Genomic DNA, 16688 nt, shown 5'->3' with positions numbered 1-16688 from the left:
TTTTTAATTTTGTAGGTATTTGTTCATTATCATTGGTTTTTCATTTTCCTTCATGACTTATTCTTACTAAGTATACTTGGATTTTTAAATTGTTAACTGTACACAAAAGCATAAAAATTGTACATATTAATGGGATAGTGTAATTATTCTAGAGGAGGATTCTCAATAGGAAAATTTATGACTATTTAAAAAGTTTTGGTAAGTAATGCCAAATTGCTGTCTATAATTGTTTTCTATCAACAGTTTTATTTTCTGTGAATATGAATGTTTGACCCAGTCTCTGATGATTTTTCTCAGATAATTTAAGGGAGAAATACAGACCTTTTATAATTTCTGGTATGAATTATCCAATCACTTTCAAGTATTTTTGAGCCACTTTATATTCCTATCAGTAGTAGGATAGCTGTTTCCCCATTATTCCAACTCTGGGTATTATTATTGTTATTTGTTTAATTTTTCCTAATTTGTTGGTGAGAAATGGCATCATATTGTGTAACTTTACATTTTTCAGGTGACTGCATTATTAGAGATGCCTTCCTTTAATTCTTTATATAAAATCATACCTTTCCTTATTTGATATTCACTAGGCCCTCTCCTTACTTATTTTCCTTACAATATTTATCATACAACATAATCTTTCCTTATCTTCCGTATCATAGGAAGTAGTAAGCTCCATGACCCTTAATAAATATTGGTTGAACTAATTTGTACTCATGTATGACATAAAACCATTTTTTCCAGTTTATTGTCCGATTTATTGCCCAAATAGCCTAAAAGAATTAACTGCTGGTGGTGGTGGCAGTGATTATCTTTGTTTCGTTATGGGCTAACAGTAATTACTTCTTAACAGTCATGTTCTTAAAATGTACTCATATTGTTTGGGGAGGTCCCTGAAACACCTACAGGGAAGTCCATAGGGTCCAAAATTTTCATAATAATAAACTAAGACCATATTGTTTTCACTGTGTTGACATTTGTACTGGCAAGGCAAAAGCAAGGTGGGTAAAATCATGGTGCCTTATCATGCATCAGGACTGTGGTACTAGATTTTGCTAGTCATTCTTCATTACCAACTAACTAGAAATTTTATTTACTTTTATTTTGTCTTTTAAAGAAAAGCTAGTTTTACTCTGTGTCCTTGGTGAATATTGACCCTTCAGTATATATTTTTTCTACTCTGTATGACAAAGTGGGAAGTATATATAAAAACTCCTGCTGCACACTGGTTATTCACACATGTGTGAATAAGCTACGAGCTGAACTGGCCACGTTTTTTTTTGTTGTTGTTGTTTTGTTTTTTTCTTCCTTTCACAGAATACCATTTTTATCTGGAAGTTTGGCTAGTAGACTATGATTCTTTTCATACTTGGGTATTTTATAGGAATCTTCTAAACAGGCAATGAGCCTGTCACTTCAAGAGAAATAATTGATAGCATTTGTTTCCAGTGATAAATTCTAGTATTCAAGTGAAAATCAAGGTTTTAGAAAACTGTTATTTGCTCCTGTGAACTTGACAGATTCCCAATTAATTAAAAACTTTCCTTATGAAGAGGATAATGATGTAAAGTTAATTAGCACACTTGTCTTTTGGTTTGCAATAAAATGTGCAAGTATTTGGCGTTCCATTTAACTCAGTGGACTTAGTGTTTTCTGAGTAACTAATGCATGTTACAGAATCAATATAAGGGTAAGAGTTCTGTTCAAAGTGCAAAGTAAACAGATTTTAATATAATAAGGTTCTCAAAGTTTGTTGGTAGAGTTGTAGAGTCCATCAGTTAGCCTTTAATAAGCTACCACTTGTTGGGATCTGGATTAGTATCAAAGTGGAATAGTCACAATTAATCTTAAAAGTTTTTTCATCCTCCAGTACATATCTGTGTGAGGTTAGGTTTTCTTTCAGCCCCAATAGATTGAAAGCAGATAGGCAAATCTAGTTATATTAAACCAGACAGAAAATAAATAAAACAATGCCAATAGTCTTAATTTTTAAGGAAGAGAAATTTGGAAAACATTATTTTCATTAAAATGCTATTTATCTTAATATATAATAAGTTTTTATTTAAGTGAACTCATAAACAAATATTTTAATTTTTTCTGTTTTAATGGCTACTATAGTAAATATAAGCTGATAAAACTCAGACACAAAAGTTCTTGTGGGAATCTCAATAAAATTTAAGTGTCAAAGGGTCCTAATATCAAAAAGTTTGAAAACCACTATCTTTAAATTTTGAAAAAGTCAATATGTTTTATCATGTTAAGAAAGTAGCTTTTATTAGATTATTTAGAATTTTATCAGAAGTGAATGTTGAATTGTATGCTTATTAAGCAACTGTTATAATGGTTATATTATTTTTTTAATATGAACTATTCATCTATATTTAACAGATTTTACTGAAGATTCTTTGTTGCAATTCCTGGGAAAATTCTTATTTGGTTTTAACCCAGAACTGGATACTATGTTTAGAAATGTTGTGCTTTATGTTTCTAAGCAATATTAGTATGTAGTTTTATTTTTGGTCATTGACTCATCTTAGTTATTAGTTTTTCCACCTTCATTAATGCAAAAGGACTGTTTCCTTCTTTCTCTCTGCTAGGAAATTATGATAGCAGTTATTTTTAAATATTAACCTATGGTGCTGTGGTTGTAGCTCAGTATAGTGCTTTCTTGGCATGTGTGAGGCACTGGGTTTGTGTCTCAGCATCACATATAAATAAATAAAAACAAAGTTCCATCAACAACAAAAATATTTTTTTTAAATTCACTATATAAGACAGTGTATTGCATATAAACCATGTTTTTCAGTTATTAATTGGTGTACTTAGGTTTTTTTCCCTTCTTAAGTTCTTTTTGTTTATATGTGTTTTTTTCCTAGCTATTAAACTAAAATCTTTGCAGTTTCCTTATTTGCATATTACTCTTATTTCATTTCCTTTTAATCACTATGTTCTTGTTTTCATTTTTCCTTGACTATACTTAACCTTTGACTTACCTATTTTACTGCTTCTTTTCTCACACAGAAAAACACCTTCTGGCCTTTTGTCTATATTTTTTTCTTCCTGCTTCCTTTTGGCCTAATGATGATGATGATGACAATGATTATTTTTTATAAATGTCAATGTAAATATTTCATTTGTTTTCATTTTTCCAATTTAAATCTGCTGTTTCTCCTACAGCCTTTTAAGAAAAGAAAATAACTAGTATTGTGTTTTAGAATTAATGTGCAAAGAAATAAAGTTCTTTTGACTTTTCAGAATTTTATATGGTCGGATGAAGAATAAAACTGGGAGTAAAACTCAGGGGAAATCTGCTTCAGGCACCCGCATGGCCATTGTTCTGCGCTTCCTTGCTGGGACTCAACCTGAAGAAATCCAGATATTCTTAGACCTGCTGTCTGAACCTGTGAAACACTTCAAGAATGGTACCCACCAACTGCCTCCCATTCCCTGCTGAATATGTTATTGTAGCAGACAACTTATGTAGAAACTTATAAAGTAATATGTTTCCCTACTTTCCTGGACATTACAAGTATTTCTAATTGGGTTGATCCTCCCAACCTTGATGACTGTCTTTCAGCTGAAGTGCAATTCATTTAAACATTGAATTAGGTGATCTCACAATTGATCCTGGGAATTATCGGCACTCTTATGTTACTAAGTGCTTGATAAGCAAATGTGTATTATTTTATGTATTTAGGCCATCTGAAAAATGGTGAATACTTATCCATACACAAAGAATGGTTTCTTCTAAGAAATCAAAAGTGTGTTGCAAAATTTATTTGTCTTGGTATTTATTTATTCACTGAGTCATTCACCTATTGAGAGTGATTTATTGAGCACCTCTTGTACTCCAGGTACTCTGATAAGTTAAAAACAGAAAAGTGAGTATAATATTTGCCTTCAACCTCACAGTCAAGAATTGAAGGAAAGAATAGTGTATACACTGAGCTATAAGGCTCTGTGGTATGTGTGGTACACAATGTTAGTAATTATTACTAATAATAATGGCCAACATTTATTAAGTGCTTAATTTATACCAGATGTTCTAACAGTCCCCTTTGCACACAACTCAATTGATCCTTAAAGCAGCCACTTGAGCTATCAGTATATGATTGTCCCCATTTTATAAATGAGGAAACTGAGGCTTAGAGATTTACTGGAAGGTGGTAGAGTTAGGATTTAAACCCAGACCTTTCTGACTACAAAAACCAGTCCCATAGTTGCTTTGGGTTATCCAAACAGATGTTTATTTGCAAGGCAATGTATTGAATTAGTTTGATATTTTTCTGTGATAGTGGGCCCAGCTGTTAAAAGAATTTCATTCAGTATAATATTATCCTGTAAAGAAAGTTGATTCTAATGAATACAAAAGTTTTTGTTCATGTATAGCCCCACTATAGGAGGGTAGAATGACTTATGGATCAGTTGATTCATGATCTCATCTCAGTTGGTTTATGTAAAACTTAAGTAATAACATGTTTTCAGTAAGCTCTGAAATCAATATTTCAACAGCTGTTTATAAGGGACTGTTGCTTTATTTCTTAGGCAGGGACTACAAGAGGTATAGAACATTGGATTCTCAGTCTTCATGGAGTTTATAATATAGCAGAGCAGTTTTCATGAATCCACTGAACTCAGCTCATTGAAAGATGAGCAAAACAAAAATATGTGTAAAGTTGTCAGGTGGAATGAAAGATTGTTAGTAACTCAGAATAGTATTTTAAAAATTGGATGAGAAATGGGCCAAGAGACTGAGTTCTGTGACAAGTTTCTTATCCTCCTTTATTCCTGAGTTTCCTTATTTAAAGTGGGAATAGGAAAACCTGGCTTACTTAACTCATTGAATATCTGGTAAGAATCAAAAAGAGATAGTATATGAGAAAGGTGCATTGTCATTTATTAATTATAACAGTAGAAAATACTGTATTATAGAGGAAAATTGAAGCCATAATTACATATAGTAATAACATTTTACAGTACACAATTATCTCTTCTGTTTTGTTAGGAGAGTGCCATTCTGCAGTCATTCAAGCTGTAGAAGATTTGGATTTGTCTAAAGTTCTTCCTTTGGGACGTCAGCATGGAATTTTAAATAGCCTTGAAATAGTATTGAAAAATATTAGCCATCTGATCAGTGAATATTTACCAAAGATTTTGCAGATATTGCTCTGTATGACAGCAACCGTATCACACATCCTTGACCAGCGAGAAAAGGTGAGAGATTTGACTATAGATGCTTCTTCTTGGGCTGAGGAGTCTGGTTCACTTTGGGAATTGGGTTGGGGACTGAAATACTAACATCCTTCTAACCTAAATCTTCTTATATATAACCCTTGAGAGTGTCTCTTTAAAATTAATCTTCCATTTATTAGGAATCTAATATTTATGTATGACTAGCAAATGCAAATTCCTTGTTATCAAGTGTATGTTTTTAAAAGAGGTGGAATAATAGTAGACTTGTATACATTTCTCAGAAACTCACCTCACTGAGCTGGTGTGTCTTGAAGTTTAATTTCAGGAGCTGAAGAGTTGTTAAACTATCATCCAGTTGTCCTTTCTTCAGAATGGTTGGTAAATAAATCAGTCACTGTTGCCATCATCCTTGTTACTTTGAGACATAGTTACATGGGACTCCAAGTAAATGCTTCCCTACAATTTGCAATGTCTTGAATAGATAAGCAGGGAGATGAGAGAAGACACATCAACTGGCCAGCTGCCAAGAAGTGTTCTGGAAGATGTTTTCTGAATTGTATTCCAAACAGTATACTTATTTTTCATTGAAACAAGTATATAGATGTAAGTGTACTGTTTGGAATGTAATGAAATAATCCATACGTAATAATTTCAGGGACTGACCTCGAAGTAAAGACCCAGGCTCATTTCATTTATGAATATGTCTGGTGAATCGCCTCTCAGATACAGTCCTAATAAATGATTTATATTTTTAAATATTTTTATTTTAAAATAATTTCAACATAATAATAAGTGAAAATTGACTGGCAAAATTTTAGACTGCATTTTGGTGCTAGGCATGGATGCAAGTCTGTTTTAGTAGTGAAACAACCAGTGTAGAATTCCTCAGGTGGAAAGTCATGGCATGTTCCAAGAAGAAAAAAGGTAGAGGTGGCAGAAATCAGGAACACTGTTCAAGGTGACGTTCAGCTCTAAAGTAGATAGGGTGGGTTATGTATACCTTGTAGGCTATGGCAGGAGGTGCATTTACATCTAAGTATAAAGTATAAGTATAAAAGTACACTTAAAGGGCTAGGGTTGTGGCTCAGTGGTAAAGCACTTGCCTCGCACATGCAAGGCCCTGGGTTTGATCCTTAGCACCATATATAAATAAATAAAATAGAGGTTTTTTTTGTTTGTTTGTTTTGTTTTTTTAAAGTACACTTAAACAGCTTAGTGGTGGGAAGTTCCTGAGAGTGTTGAAGCAGTGGAGTGATAAAGATTGTCTGATGTTTAAAAATATCACTTTGGTTTCTTGATGGAAAAAAGGTTGTGGGAGGTCAAGAGTGAATACTGAAAGTAGGTCTTGGTAAAATCTTTCTGTGTTATATGAGAGCTAAAGGACCATAGGAAGGACTATGTTTATGCTTTATTGCAAGTGAAAGCAACTATGGATATATTAAACCATGAGAAGTGATAGCTTTTGTAAAGCCTGTAAAAGTCCTTTGAATTTTTGGTTAACTTAGAAGTTACTCAATAATGCAGCCTTGCTACCAGGTCACCAATCAGTAACTCAGAGGATCATTTGTGCAATTTCACAGTTCATTAGTTAGTGAGGTGTTAAGCTTATGCATAGTTATGAGGTTTCTTCTTTTTATTTTTTAACAAGTCTATGGAATTCCTTAAAGTGGCATGATGCAATTATTCTACAGTGAATTTTCTTGAGTTAAAGTTTTACATTTATGTGTTTGAGTTCAGTTACACATTTGCTGTTTTATGTCTTTCCTATCCTTCAGGGTACTGACGACATTAAAAGATGTACCGTGAAGATTATTGTTCGCTTTGTGGGCGTTTTGTACATTTAAATGGTGTAATAATGTACATAATCTCAGCCATACTGACAGTTAAGGAATTAAAGTCTACAATTGCTCATTTTGAGAGTTTTTTCCAGTTTATCCAACAGTTTTTAACTGGGTAGCCAGCACTGGAGTTGCAGAAACAAGCAGGGCCTGCCAATCCTACCCACAGGGAGGGAGGGGGATAGGTGGGATTGGAGAAGGACAGGGATGGTTGCTGATGTTGGTTTGGCATTTGCTTCAGATAATGGTGATACCAAGTTTATTTTAAGTATCAGTGACAGTATTTATCTTTCACCCCAAGTATAATTCAGCTCATATAAAATACTGCCACTAGAATTGAAGCAGATCAGAGTGACTTATAACTATGTCACCTCTTGTATTTGCCTGTCATTTCTTTCATCTTTTTAACTTGTATAATATTAGCTGATAGTAGATGATATGTGAGATACTTTGGTCCCTTAGGTTTGTACAACAAATTAATTAAGAACATTCTTATTAATTCTTATTTAAGTCACCTGAATTTAAAATGTACTATTTCAGATTCAAATCAATCTGTTGATCAGAGTATCAGATTTTCATGGAAATAACTTCCCTTTTAGTTTTATATGTGATATCTTGGTCATAGACTTGATATTCAGCATCTGAGTGCGTTTCAGTCATCTGTACATTTTTAAGGTGGTCTTTAGATGTTGATGTAGGTAATAAAAGTCATATATACAAATAAGTTGGCACTTTTGTGCCCATCACCCACAGTATGTTAGTCAGTTGGCAAAATAGTCAGGAGTTGAAACTTCCTCTTTAAGTCTGGTTTTTACAACATTCTCTACCTGATAGAAATCTGAGGCCATTGTCTCTCTTATTACTGGCCTACACTTTTTCATTTTTTAATATCAAGTGGAAATTCTTTTCCATAAAGTTTACTCTTCCCAAATTCATAGAATTTCTTATCTGTTGAATATCTTTGGGATTTTCAGTCTCTCACCTAATTTAATAAATTTGCATCCAGTTAAGATTTTAAGTTGAGGTCAAGATTAGGACTGTAGTGTCATTGGCGGGGACTCACTACATGATTCTACTTTGAGTCTGAACAATTGGCTGCGTGTTTGTGATTTTTATATCTCATAGAGAAAGGAGAATGCAGTAGAGATAGCAATATCTGTTATAAAAAGAAGTTTGCTTTTAATTCAGACCCATTGATCTTCCATACCTTAATTCATTCTCTTTTCTTTACTACACAAAATAGTCTACATTATGGAAAGGTCACAGATTCTTTGATTTGTCCCCTAGACTAATTTTAACTAGAATAATTTAAAACTTCTAGTTTTAAGAAAAGATACAATTATTCATGTTTATAGCAGCACCATTCACCATAGTCAAGTTATAGAACCAACTTTGTGTCTATATACAGTGGAGTTTTATTCAACCATAACAAAGAACAAAATCATTTGCAGAAAAATGGATGGAACTTGAGAGCATTACTTTAATGAAATAAGCCAGACTCAGAAAATCAAGGACTATGCTTTCTTTTGTATGTGAAAGCCAGAGAGAGAGAAAGGGGAGTGGAAGTAGGATCTCAAGAATTTGACACTAGAAAATAACAATTAATAAACAATTTGGAAGATTTTAAGTGGCAAAAAATAAGAAAAATACAGTGTGAAAATGAAAAGGAACATTACTCTGAGTTGAAATGAAGTTCTAATTCTTTTCCCCCTAATCCTGATTCTGAGGCATTGAGATGGGTGGAGGTGGGGAGTAGTGGGGGAGGTTTTGTTTAGAACATTCTATTCATGCAAAGTTGTTGCAGGTGTGATTATTTTTTCTTAAGGACAGTGAATGTGATTTTACTGGGCAGTGATAGCAGAGCACTTGATTTTTTTTGCTCTGATTTTCCTTCCAGTTCAATGAGAATAGCAACGTGACTTGCTCCTTTGATGTCCCCATGTGAATCAGAGTCAATAGATTTAATAACAGGATTTTCAGTTCGGTTTGACATCTGAGCAGGAGAGCCTTTCTGAGGAATCAGGAAAAAAAAATGGGTATGTACTTTTTTTCATTTTCTTTTTTTTTAATATAACAGATCTTCTGTTTTGCAGATACAGCTGAGGTTTATTAACCCACTGAAAAATTTAAGACGTCTTGGAATCAAAATGGTTACTGATATCTTTTTGGATTGGGAATCCTATCAGTTCAAAACAGAAGAAATTGATGCTGTGTTTCATGGTGCAGTTTGGCCCCAGGTAAACCTAAATTTCTATTTTCTGCCTGGGCATCTTCTGCTTCCTTATTATTAACTTAACATCTCAGTCTGCCTCCTAGACATGAATGTTAATTCTGGTCTTTTTTTCTTAACAGCAAGCATTTCTTTATTTCTGAAAGTTTTCACAACATGGTTTTTTTTTCCCCCTCCACTACTAGATCTAAAGATCAAGAGTTTAGTTTCTTGAATATGTAGGCATTTGTACTTAAAGCTAATTTGAATATGATTGTGTCTCTAAACAAAATTAACTTTTATACCTTCTCACAAATAAACATTGAGGGGAAATATTCAGGTGTTTTTGGTGTGCGTTTCTTGTTTGATTTCTCTAGTTGTAATCACTTGATGCTAGAGATATAGATACAGGACAGAAGACTACAGGAGAGATTTGATCTTTGGAGATTTCTAGCTGCATGAACTCTCAATCCTTTCTGACCATTTGAAACCTAAAATACCTGATTCCTTCAAGTCAAGAACTTCCATGCATCATCTCTGCCATTTCTTTAATGTCAATATTATTTTGCTTCCCTTTATCTTTTTCTCAGCCTTTGTTTACATGTTAATCCCTGTCCCTTGTTTTTTGCTTCATCTTGTGATACGATTTCTCTGTTCTGCTTGTTGGTTGTTTTTGCTTTTCTATAATTCTCTATGTGTTTTTATTTTATGTTCATTTTAAATTTTGTTTTGTAGATCTGCAGGCTTGGATCTGAGAGTCAGTATTCACCTACTCCTCTGCTGAAACTAATTAGTATATGGAGCAGAAATGCAAGGTATAATCTTCCCCCTTCTCCCCCTTTAAAAAGGGTGGTGTTTTGGGTTAATCTAATCAAAACTAGCCTAGGGAACTTTTTTTATATTTGATACTCATCTGAAAAAATAATCTAAAAAGTCTGACTCCTTGGAATCCTCATGGCAGGAGGTATGCACATGTAGTTTTATGTAGAAAAATTAATGAATGAATATTTCAGAACCACTCCATGGGAATGTTACTCTTTGATTAAAAATAAATTCACATTTTGAAGTTCACTTACAGTTTATATAAGTGTCCATCAGGTATTAAAATAGGTTTTTCCATCTGTACAGAAGTCTAATGTTTACCTAAATGCATGTAGAGCTGAACAATAGCCAGTATCTTTAAGCTTATAATAAGGATAAATTGTCTCAGAAATTAGGTGAACTCAAGACAACAAATACTTCCTTACCAACTAGAATGATTGTACAGTTTATTGTCTCCTACATTCCTTTGTGTGAAAAGATGCTGAAACTAATGAGGCTAAGACAACCAACATAACTGGGACTGTCCTTGACCACACTCTCAGTTGTACTGATTCTCATTACCATGACCCTTGCTTGGCTCAGTCTCTTCCTCCTGGGAGAACTGTCCACTCTTTTAAGGCCCTGACATCACATTTTGATTGTACTCTCTATCTTTATAATTATCTGCCCAATCCTCCTTTCGGACAGAAACCATTTCTCACTCATAATTATGTCTTTCTCCACACAGGGTTGCTCCTCTTAATCCATGTTTAGTCAGTATTCATTGCATGTTGAATGAATGGTTGAAGTTTCTGATTCAGCCATACACCTCAGCATGGAGCAATATCATTCTCCTATGGCCTCTGAGCCTCAGTTTCTCCACCTATAGAATGGAAATAAAAAGAGTCCTACCTCATTGATAACAGAAATGATAATATGTAAAGTATCTTGCTTGGAACCTGTGCATACTATGCCCAATATTTATTATACAGAAAGACATATGAATACAACCTCAGAACTTTTTCATCAGCTTGTTAGTACTAAGTACTTGAACTCTTTTCTCCAGTGATAGTGAATTAATTGATAGCAAACTATCTGAATTTTTTCTTATAAATTGTTAGTATTATAGCTCCTGGAAATTTTTTAAAAAATTAAAATTTAAGATTTTAAAAAATATTTTAAATTTTGAAAACATTCTAAAGGGGAAGATTTCACATTAAAAAATAAAAATAGGCTTTCACATATTTTTTTCAGAAAGGGCTAAGACTGGAATTAGACTGTGGTTCAGATTTCATCTCTACAACTTTTTTAGGTGTTTATTAGCACAATGACTTTGGATAAATCTCAGTTTTTTCCTCTGTAATGTGAAAATACTACTACCTAATAGAGATATTGTAAGGATTAAATAAGAAATGTACAAAAAGTGCCTAAGTAGTATAATGTTTACGAGGTGTGCTTAGTTTAGATCAAGTTTTAGATTTTAAAGTAATTCCTCTTTTAAGCAAATCTTTTAATGTTCATACACACTAATATATTTGTTAAACTCATTGTAAAAATTCATATGGAACACATTTTAGAAATAAATGTTGGAAAATAGGTGATTATTACAATGGTTTTTTCCCTGCAGATATTTTCCTTTCCTGGCTAAACAGAAACCTGAGCACCCAGAATGTGATATATTGACCAATGTCTTTGCAATTCTCTCAGCAAAGAATCTCTCTGATGCCACAGCCAATATTGTGATGGATATAGTTGATGACCTTCTTAACCTTCCAGATTTTGAGCCTACAGAAGCAGTCTCGAGCTTGCCAGTAACTGGATGCGTATACACTGCCGACACAGTAAACACAGAAGGTGTGTATGTTGTATAAAGCAAATAATTCTTTGTCTTCAGAGGCAGTGACTCTTCTCAAAAATGAAAAAGTCTGTAGAATTGACTTTCTTAATTGAGTGCTCAGAGTTTCTTTTCTCTGGGAAGTAATACTCTATTTATAAAAACTGAATTTTCTTTGAACACATAGGATTGCAGATTACTTACTGCCCTCAGAGTCTCAGTTATCCTTTAGGAAATTATCAGATGACTTCTACCATTATCTCTCTGAATTCTTCTTACCATATTACTCCAAAAATTCTATTGCTGTTATCAAAAATGGATTAAATAAAGCCTCATATATCTCTAACATAAATTTTTGTTTTATCTAGCAATATAAGTCTTTTAAGTAAGAAAAAGTTATTTAAGGTTTAGAGTTGAAATTTAATTGTTTATTAGTAGTTGATTAATTTCTGTATCTGTCATCAAGAAGATACTATACAGTTATGCTTTATAAGAATTTGTGAAAATCAAGACATTAATAACTGTGTTTCAGAGTCTATCACTGTGGGAGGAAGATTAATTCTACCTCATGTACCTACAATTCTTCAGTACCTCAGCAAAACCACAATAAGTGCTGAAAAGGTGAAAAAGAAAAAGAATAGGGCACAAGTCAGTAAAGAACTTGGTATTCTTTCAAAGTAAGTGACATTGGTACTTAAAAGATTACATTATCATGCATGGTTATGCTTTTTGTTTTTTACATGCTTTTCAATTAACATGGTAAATAAGTTTAAAGAATTTTCAGTAGTATGTAGTGCGTCCTAGATTCAATACCCAGTACTACTATCACACACACACACACACACACACACACACAACATATCTGTAGGGGTGGGAGTGTACCTCAGTGGTGTAGCAGGGGGTTTAGCACGTGCAGTGCCCTGGGTCCAGTCCCTAATACCAAAAAAAACTTACAGTATTTTAAATGCCCTACACTTTTAAGTTACAGAATTGTTTCTTTGCTGACACAATCACTAGAAACTTCTTATGCATTTGCCTTCATGTAATTAAAGACAGTTGACTTCAGAGTCCTACATCAGACTACTAGATTTTGCTTATTTAGTATTTGCATATTTTAATTAAAGCCTTGGCTTCAGTGAGATCATTACCCTTTTCTCTTTTATCCTTTTTGTTTTTGATTTTTTTATCTTAATTGAAAAAAAATGATTAATTTGAAAGAACAGATTATTTTGTTTGTTTTTAAGAGTCTGTTTGTCAATAGACCCTAGTAGTATATAATTATGATTTCTGTAAAGGGCAAGGTTAGTAAACCCAAGTGCAAGAAATGACTTTATCTTAGGGTTTAGGGATATAGCTCAGTGATAGAGTTCTTCCTTAGTATGTACAAGGCTCTAATAATTCCCCTGTTACAGGGCTGTTACAAGAGTTTTTGAAATACTGTATGTAAAACCTTAAATCTTAGCAAAAATGTTAATTCCTTGCGAAGTAAGAAATCATCAATTCCACCAGGCATGATAGCCCACACCTGTAATCCCAGTGGCTTGGGAGGCTGAGACAGGAGGATTGTAAGAACAAAGCCAGGCTCAGCAATTTAGCAAGGCCCTAAGCAACTTAGCAGACCCTGTTCTCAAATTAAAAAATGAAAAAAAAATTCTGGAGATGTAGCTCAGTGGTTAAGTGCCCTGGGGTTCAATTTATGATATCAAAAAAAGAAAGGAAGAAGGGCAGGAGGTGGGGGAGAAAGAAAGGGGGAGCCCACCTATGGGATCAGATATTGTAAAAGAAATAGAATCATCCCAGGAACTTGGTGTTGTAGAGGAATAAGATTAGAGGGCACTGCTAAATAACTAAGTTAACCTTCTTACACATGTACAGTACTCCAAAGCCACCGTCAATTCAAATGTTAAAAGTCTGTGTTTAGTTGCTAATGCTTTTCTACAAAAAGTTAACTTCTTAGAGAAATATTCTCAACTTGTTTGTCTTCCTAACATATCCATTTGTTTCCTTCTCTAGGATAAGCAAGTTTATGAAAGACAAAGAACAAAGTTCTGTCCTCATTACACTTCTCCTTCCTTTCCTCCACCGTGGCAATATTGCTCAGGTACAAATTCATACAACATTTATTTTGTCTTTGAAATGGCACTTTATTGCTAGTTACACGCAACAATTTTACTGTTTTTTTGTTTTTTGTGTGTGTGTGCTGAAGATTGAACTTGAGCACTCACCCACTAAGCCACATCCCCAGCCCAATTTTGTATTTTATTTAGAGACAGGGTCTCACTGAGAGTTGCTTAGCACATCACAGTTGCTGAGGCTGCTTTGAACTCACAATCCTCCTGTCTCAGCCTCCCCAACCACTGGGATTACAGGTGTGCACCACCGCACCCAGCTGTTGGTTAAATTCTTTGATGTGTCTGTCCCAAGGAACTTAAAAAACTATATAGAAATTAGATGTAGAAAACTTTTCACAGAAATAGGAATGGGGACAGGCAAAAAGGTAACACATCATCGTCAGCCACAGCAGTAAAAATTTTAGTCTCTTTATTTTCTTTGTTTAGTTTCTAATTTTTAGTCTCAAATATGGATCACATGGTAAAACTCAATGAAAGTCAGACGTTTAATATTTAGACATAGTGAAGAATTTCTAACCCTCAAACCCTTCCTCAGTTATGCATCTCTGAGTGGCTCATTCACTCATTCAATAAGGCCTCAAGAGCACTGATCATCACTCGCTACAGCACTGTGTAAAGTACTTTCAGTTTAGAATACCACAAATCTGTGGATGACCAGAAGTGTCTTGTTTCCCTTCAGCAAGCTTGTTTTGTTAGCTATTTTTTGATTACACAATTGCAGAAATTATGTTTCAAAACCACATTTTTCTCTATTAGAATTAAAGGAAGAAACTATTATCAACATTATTGAGTCTTATATTAAGTTAAAATTCTAAAAACTTTTAAAAGTCTATGCAGTTATTTTTCCAGGTACTACTTTTACATATCAATCATTATTTCCAATGCTATAATATATCAAAATACAAGTTGACCTGTTCTATAAATTACTGAAATGAGATTTCTCATTTCTTCTAAAGGATACGGAGGTTGATATTCTGGTGACAGTGCAAAACTTGTTAAAACACTGTCTGGATCCTACAAGTTTTCTCAAGCCTCTTGCCAAACTCTTCTCAGTTATTAAGAACAAGTTGTCAAGACAGTTGCTTTGTACAGTGTTCCAGGTATGTAATATTTATTTCTACCCCAAATCACCCTTTCTTTAAAAGATAACTGTGATATAGTGACACAGCCATATCAATGTTTATAGCAGCTCAATTCACACTAGCTAAACTATGGAACCAACCTAGATGCCCTTTAGAAGATGAATAGATAAAGAAAATGTGGTATATACACAATGGAATACTACTCTGCCTTAAAAAAGAGTGAAATTATGGCATTTGCCAGTAAATGGATGGAACTGGAGGATATTATGCTAAGCGAAATAAGCCAATCCCAAAGGCCAAATGTTTTCTCTGATGTGGGGATGCTAATTCACAATAAGCGGGTGAAGAATGGATCTATTTTGGACTAGACAGAGGAGAGGAAGGGACAGGAGGGGTTATGGGGGTAGGAATGACAGTAGAATGAATTGGACACTATTACCCTATGTGCATATATGATTATATGACCTGTGTAACTCTACAATCATGTACAACCAGATGAATGAGAAGTTATACTCCGTTTATAGATGACATGTCAAAATGCAATTTACTGTCATATATACTAATTAATACAAAATTTAAAATATATTTTTAAAAACTGGCATAAAAAGCATCAGAACAACCTTTTTTTGTGACAGTAGGATGGTTTTGTATGAATTTGTATACTGAGCTAAGGGGAGGAAGTCAGAAAATTTAAAATTCTATTCACTGATCAACCATTCTTTTCCTTTTAGAGTCTTTCTGATTTTGAGAGTGGACTAAACTATATTACTGATGTTGTCAAGGTAAGGAAGGAATCTCATTTCTCTTTGATTTCAAAAGCATTATCATTTTTAAGATTTATGCACCTTATCATTTATGTGATTTCAATGGCATTTCTTGTAGCTTAATGCCTTTGATCAACGACATCTTGATGACATCAACTTCGACATTCGCTTTGCAGCATTCCAGACCATCACCTCTTACATTAAAGAAATGCAGACTGTGGATGTTAACTTCCTAATTCCAGTTATGCATAATTGTTTCTATAATATGGAGGTAGGTTTTTATAGCAAAATTGTGTGAGATTTTTATTGTTTGATAATACAACCATCTAATACTATCACCTAACTTTTAAATTTGTTTTTTCAAGGATAAATGTTTTTAGGATAAAATTTCTTTTAGATGAAGAATTTTTCACCTGGCAAAAAACTTACTGTTATTATTCGAAAGACAGATATTTCAAATAAAATACTGTAGGTAGAAATACTTCAAAAAAAATAAAGTTACATATTAGAAGAAATCCAAAGAGATAGAAAGTAAAATAATGTTAATCAAAAGCTGCAGGAAGGCTGGGGCTGGGGCTCACTGCAAAGCACTTGCCTAGCATGTGTGAGGCACTGGGTTCGATCCTTAGCACCACATACAAATAAACAAATACAATAAAGGCATTCTGTCCATCTATAATTACAAAAAAACATTAAAATCTCAATAGAGAAAAAAGCTTCATGGAGGGAGGAATGAGCAATGAACTATGATGAGTATAGGCCTTCTTTTAGGGGCGACAAAATATTCTGAAATTAGATACTGGTAATAGTTTCACAACTCAGAATAGACTAAAAAACC

The 16688-nt window shown here is 33.6% G+C and overlaps 1 protein-coding gene across 2 annotated transcripts in view; it reads left to right on the top strand.

Annotated features, from left to right (window-relative positions):
- Utp20 (UTP20 small subunit processome component) overlaps nucleotides 1-16688 on the top strand; it is a 95038-nt gene that overhangs the window by 44115 nt on the left and 34235 nt on the right. For both annotated transcript variants that reach the window (XM_005322365.5, XM_078052932.1), the window contains exons 26-35: nucleotides 3253-3419; nucleotides 5003-5211; nucleotides 9122-9265; nucleotides 9973-10052; nucleotides 11666-11892; nucleotides 12405-12549; nucleotides 13886-13973; nucleotides 14961-15104; nucleotides 15818-15868; nucleotides 15969-16121. In XM_005322365.5, coding sequence (XP_005322422.1) covers nucleotides 3253-3419; nucleotides 5003-5211; nucleotides 9122-9265; nucleotides 9973-10052; nucleotides 11666-11892; nucleotides 12405-12549; nucleotides 13886-13973; nucleotides 14961-15104; nucleotides 15818-15868; nucleotides 15969-16121 — 1408 coding nt within the window. The remainder of the gene's footprint in view (nucleotides 1-3252; nucleotides 3420-5002; nucleotides 5212-9121; nucleotides 9266-9972; nucleotides 10053-11665; nucleotides 11893-12404; nucleotides 12550-13885; nucleotides 13974-14960; nucleotides 15105-15817; nucleotides 15869-15968; nucleotides 16122-16688) is intronic.

This window comes from Ictidomys tridecemlineatus, chromosome 6, assembly GCF_052094955.1.
Source record: "Ictidomys tridecemlineatus isolate mIctTri1 chromosome 6, mIctTri1.hap1, whole genome shotgun sequence".
Taxonomy (NCBI): Eukaryota; Metazoa; Chordata; class Mammalia; order Rodentia; family Sciuridae; genus Ictidomys; species Ictidomys tridecemlineatus.
This window is presented reverse-complemented; position numbering and strand designations above follow the sequence as displayed.